At 38.5% G+C, this 6,000-nt stretch overlaps 1 protein-coding gene across 3 annotated transcripts in view; it reads left to right on the top strand.

The window, feature by feature from the left end:
• The first annotated feature begins 1,232 nt into the window (after positions 1 to 1,232).
• The window catches only part of birc6 (baculoviral IAP repeat containing 6), a 76,357-nt gene continuing 71,589 nt past the window's right edge, over positions 1,233 to 6,000 (top strand). For all 3 annotated transcript variants that reach the window (XM_081616382.1, XM_081616383.1, XM_081616381.1), the window contains exons 1-2: positions 1,233 to 1,662; positions 5,160 to 5,341. In XM_081616382.1, coding sequence (XP_081472508.1) covers positions 1,458 to 1,662; positions 5,160 to 5,341 — 387 coding nt within the window. In that variant the 5' untranslated portion in view covers positions 1,233 to 1,457. The remainder of the gene's footprint in view (positions 1,663 to 5,159; positions 5,342 to 6,000) is intronic.

Below are 6,000 nucleotides of genomic sequence, written 5' to 3'. Positions count from 1 at the left end.
CCTTATTCTGCAGGTGTCTATATCATAGGTGCTTTACTGTCCCCATATGCCTGGTGTTAGTTGTAGTTTGTGAATCTGGACATCATTTGCTGGATTATAACCTTTTTAGTCAATCCACTCAATGTTTAACAAATATTTTTGTGCATACAGTGCGGTGGAGGAAAAGACGAGTAAGAGACTGCAACACTGTAGATTCCTCAAGATAATACACTCTGTTCTGTTATGGCAAACGTCCATTAATGAGGTGCCTTGTTTTTCCTTTGTCAACTCTATCAAAATAGAAAATCACCTTACAAATAGTTAAAGAAAAGAAATGGGTACTTTGTAAATTAATCATGTATTTGTTGACTGGTCACCAAGTTATTTATGCTAAATAACTAACATTCCTTTCAGAAATTAAAGAAAAATTTTAAATAAATGAATGAAATTGTTGTAAAATATGGCAGTTCTGTAGTTATTAAATAAAATAGAAAATGATCACTGAAGCATATGATGTTTCTAAAACATACTTTGTGATATGGAGGAAACAGTTTAAGAGATTGTCAGTTCCCTACTATATCAATTTGTTCATATTGTAGTAAAATGTGCTCCATGTTAGACTGGTTTGTAATGAAATGTACTTTAAAATAGATGAAAGACACTGTTAGCACACAACAATGCGCTAATAATTATTAGATTATGAGTCAGTTTTTGGGGACACGGCATAAGTAGATAGAAAAATGAAGTAATGTTTGAGGGAATTATAAAAAAAATGGGATTTCCAAGAACTAAATGTAGAGATGCAAATTAATTTTGTGAGCTTTCATGATTCACAAAGTTGAAAATGTCACCTCACCTGTAATAGCTCCAACTTTTCTTGGAATACTTTGCACCAGGGGAAAACAGGTTTATGTCATGGGGTTAGTTCAGGGTATGTGTATTTCATGTTGCTGAGAGTTTTCACATGTAATAAAAACAAATAAGTATGGCAAAAAAAGATGTTCTATCAGTTTTGCTAAGATACAATTATGATCCATGAACACATTAGTATATAGATAAAAGTATAAGTTATGTGATATAACAGTGAAAATACACAATGACTAGTGTTAAATGCAATTAAAAAAAATTAGATTATGCATGGAGGTAATAATTATTTACTTGCGCAGTAATAAAAATTTACAAGCAAAAATGTTCATCAGCTGTTCTCTCTATGGCTGTTCTCGTTTACTCTTGATGTTCTCGCGAGATGTATTCAAGCGGTACGCTAGCTCCGTGTTCCTATGGTGTAAGTGACAGAGCCTAGCCTGGAGTTCCTCAGCGCTGATGGTGAATAGCCACCGTGGCTGTGACGGGCGGAGAAGAAGCCGCAGAAGGCTGGGGAGTGGCAATTCGGAATCTGCCCCTTAGATGAATTCAATTTAAGTTTATCGTCAGGTTCTAACAAACCAAAAAGAGGAGGAAGGGGAAAAATAGGAAAGATGGCGGCCGCGGCCTCGCCGGGCTCGTCCACCTCCTCAGACTGGATTGTAGTGAGAGACGGTTGCCTGCGTTGCGACGAGGAAGGCCTGCGAAGTCTTTCCTACCACCCGGCCCTCAACGCTATCTTAGCCGTTACCAGCCGGGGAAGCATTAAAGTGATAGACGGAACTTCAGGGGCAATTCTTCAGGCTTCAGCACTGCACGGTAAGTACCGGAGTTCTCTGTCAAGCCCTGACAACAACACTTTCAGTTTTGACAAGCCAAATACAGTTTGTCAACAGACTGTGTAGGGACCAGCACCCTGATGTGTTAGCTGCTCCCGGCAGCCATACAAGTGGCCTGTTGGGTTTTTGACAGCTGGGATTGTTGCACACTGTTCTGGCTGCGTAAAACAAAGCATCCTCAGCATCTTGACATAGGAACGATTCTGTTATCATTAACGTCTGTATTTGGTGAATGGCATTCACTATTTGTCTCTATAGACTCAACATGACACCTCTGACTGTAGCTAATGGCTAGCTGTAGGACTTTGCACAGCGCTAACTAACCGGGCAATCTTCTAAAGTTCTGCCCGTCACACGCGGCCTGTGGTTAGGAAAATGGGTCCAGACGTAAACATTGGCAGTCGCTTAATAATGAATAAATGAAAACTGTAGGCTGTCTGAATTTGGTCTAGTTTAGGAAAGTGGTAATGCTTTTAGCCGCTAATGTATTTTGCTACTCGTCAGCCGCATAACTTCACAACTCACCGGCGAAAGTCAGTAGAAGCTACCAGCGTGATCCTGATGTTACAGTCACACAATGGTGGACTGTAACATCCCTGTAAAATGATAAAGGGGAAGCTGTTCCTGCTATAACTTAGCATTTAACCCTGTGACCGATCGAAGACTGAATGCCAGCACTGAGAGTACCAACACTTCATGTTAACACGTTTCTGTTGAGATCCGGTCAGATCAGAAACCGTGTCCATCATTTTTTGTTTTCTGTAGTTACTGTCTGTAATAATGCCCGATAGCATTTTATCAAGTTATGAACTCCTATAGTAAAATACAGGGACTTTATTTAATCAGACCGCATTATGGATTTGGTGTAGCTTTTAAAACTATATTTCATAAATCATATGTCATCTGATTGGTCATTCCTGCGAAAGCAAATGTTTGGTATATCTAGTCTTTTATTTCATATATGTTTGAAGTGTGATGAAAAGCGTTATTGACAAGTTGATTTCTCAGTTTGATAAGACAACCATGTTTACATGTTCATAAACCTGCAAATGGTTTTTAACTGTAAAAGTAGGACATGTTTTTTTAAGTTAAGTTCTGTATCTGGTGAATGTCTATGAAAAGCTGTGTGAGGTGGAAATATGGCAGACAAATCAAAACTTGAGTGTTTCAATGACAGGGCACCCTTGAATGATTGCAAAGGTGACAAAAAATTATTTCATGTTATGGTTTCTTGTCCAAGACAGCAATAATAATAACGTTCTACAGCATTAGATTAAACTTTCCTGGATGCTTTCTCTCACAAAATGTTGCTTACTTTAGTAACATGAACCTAAAACAGATTTTAGATTCATATCCTAATTTTAAGAGGCAAATTCTTTATTAACAAAGTCTTTAAATGAAAATGTTAAACTATGTAATAAGTGATATATTCAAAACTTTCAGCATATTCATCAGCTGATGTCTTCCAGGCAGTCAGTGCCTACTTTCAGCGGCAGAGTTAATTCCAGTTTAAGATGTTAGAATACAGTCAAGCATTGAGAATTAGTGTTGAAATTATATGCTGAACATTAACTCTGTGGTTTAATTGGGTCAAAAACTGCTCTGTGTTGACCTTAAATATTGTGTTCACAAATATTATTAAATAAAATAGTTTGAGAAGGGGGGGAAACATGGAATAGGAACTTTTCCTATGTTTTAAGAAAAAACACACATGTTGATGTATTCTTAGAGGGATAATTCAGTGAAAAATCCATTTAGCTCTATTTGACAATGTTCCATCCAGAGTTCTCTCTATGTTCCAGTTTTACAAAATAATATCCGCAGTTGTTTTACAAAGCATTTCCACCAACTGTTGATATTTTACTTTTTTTTCTTCTTCTTCTAATAGATACATGCAGTTGTAAATCAGATAAAAGAAAAACCTGCCTCGATGTTCATCCGGAGTATTTCATGTAAATTTGCTCATTGGTCAGAACCTGTTTCTGTTCATGTTAATTGGATCATTGAAAAAGCTGATGTTATTAACAGTTGTATAACCTGTTAACGAGCCTGCAGACTGCCTCTACTCTTTCCACTGGAAACTTTTATGTGCTGTTTGCAGCAACAGGTGGAGGAGGAAAGGCACTACTGTATGCACTTTATTAAAACAACTCTGGGATCTCATTAAAGACATTTAAAATGTTACAATAAAGTTTTAACAGTTTAGGCTGACAGTTTTTATTTTGGATTTAAAACGCTGACGTTTTCAGATCATACCTCATCATTAGCTTAGTTTGGTTTTTGATCTGTCAAACATTAAACAAACGGTAAAAATGGCACACTTCAACGAGAATAAAATGTCTAATTAGCATCAGACTAACAGAAGCTGACTTTCTTTTGAAATTACCTTCAGTCAGTGCTGCTTACAGCTGAACTCATTGTCCACTGAAAACGTAGATGTTATGTCTTTATACACTTGGCCTTTTTATATCTCCGATGGCTTTAATAAATCTTCTTTAACTCTGGTTTTCCAGAGTGATCAGCTTATCAGGGTTATGAAGTAAGGTAAAATGTAGTCAATAGCACGTGGAGAATCATAAGCATTTTGACTAATACGGACTTACTCCACTTAGTATGTTAATGGAGTAAGTAATGGTGCACTAAGGCTTTTATGAGGCTTTTATTTTGAAATTTTCAGTAAGCTTCATTTTAATTGACCACACTAATCCCATGTTTAACAGTAGCTTGGTTAAGCCAGTTACATAATGCCCAAAACACCAATTACCTGTTGTGAAAAATGTGAAGGCTTTTATTTTGTAGGGTATGTGTTGCTCTGATTTTGACAGTCCAAAGTGATTGTCTGTAGTTCTAAATGCCAACTCAGCCCTCTTCTGTAGTAAGTGAGAGTTCCGCCATCACTTAAGTTCTAAAGAGGAGCTCAAGGTGGAGAAAGTGTTCTGTCTTTGTGAGACACCCAGTCAGTTTTTCTGAATAAAGCAGTCCGAACAACCGGCTCCCGTTCAGGAACCGTGAGAAGTATTCAAAAACCGTTTGACGCGTGTAAGAGGGCCATTTCTCATCTCTGATAGTACCACGATTCATATCTGTACCTCTCTCATAGTAATGGCACGGATGAGAGGGAGACGGTGTGCGCTGAGCTCTGAAATTTTTGAGAAAAGGATGAAAATAAATGGCTGGGAGCCTGAAGTTACCCTCTGATGCCAGTTCACTCTGAAGCACGTTGGCAGAAAACCGTAAGCCCTAGAGAAATGTTGCACTGGGGGAAACCCTGATGTGTCTCATAACATACTGCCACACAACATGGTGGCAGTTTTAATAAAGATGGTAAGAACATATTTTTGTGAAAGTCTATCTATAAAGCAAAACAGCCCCTCTAGCTGACTCGGTTAATCTCTGTTCCAGTAGAGGTGACGGATCGGAGCTTCCAGTTGGATCTGACAGCTAACTGATTAATGTTATCCTGTCGTTATGTGCTAGCTAAACCAGGCGGCCGCGTCAGGTGCCAGTACTTCCCTGCAGTCGACAAGGTGCTTTTTGTGGACGACTACGCCGTCGGGTGCAGGAAGGACCTGAATGGCATTCTGCTCTTGGACACGGCCCTACAGCCGCCGGTGGCCAAGCCGGAGGACGTGGTTCAGCTGGAGCTGCCGGTGACAGAGGTGAGGCTGCACTGTCGCGTTCAGACAGGAAGTACTTGATGTTGTTGTAGTTGTTGTACGTGGAAGTTTGACGCTTATCATGTGTTTGTAAACACGTTGATCTTGGAGTTCTGTCTTTTGAAGTAAGAAATGTTTTACCTGATAAATTTATTAAATTATTGGGCTTAACTGATGCCTGATTATCAAGAAATATGAACGATTGAAGGTTAGCATTGTTCAGAGTAATTGTAGGAGAAACATTGAATCTCGGAGCAGAAACATCCTTCAGAAGGGAAGCAGACTACATCTGCATTCTAGTAGCATTTTTTTTAAAGAACAGAGATTCAAGAGGAAGTTGTTTTTTTTTTTTACCCTCACTGAAAGAGGCTGAAAATAAGTCGTCTCTGGTAATTACATCCAATATGTAATTTATTGTATTCCGTTAGGATTTTGGAAACATATTCACCTCTTTTAAGGCCTTTTAGCTGAATATCGTTTATTGGCCTAACATGCAGTGACAGTCCATTATGATGCATCAATACTGGAAGAGCAAGAAGCTCAGATTATAACCGGAACAAATTGAAGTAAAATTCTTAGATAATTTCACACGATTTATTTAGATGTGTTTACTCCTTGGTGAAGGAGGAGGAGGTGACTGATTTCAGTTCCCAACCAGAACT

Source organism: Poecilia reticulata, chromosome 15 (genome assembly GCF_904066995.2).
Source record: "Poecilia reticulata chromosome 15, P_reticulata-male-v2, whole genome shotgun sequence".
NCBI classification, from domain to species: Eukaryota; Metazoa; Chordata; class Actinopteri; order Cyprinodontiformes; family Poeciliidae; genus Poecilia; species Poecilia reticulata.
Note: the sequence above shows the minus strand (reverse complement) of the source record. Positions and strands in the feature narration are given on the sequence as shown.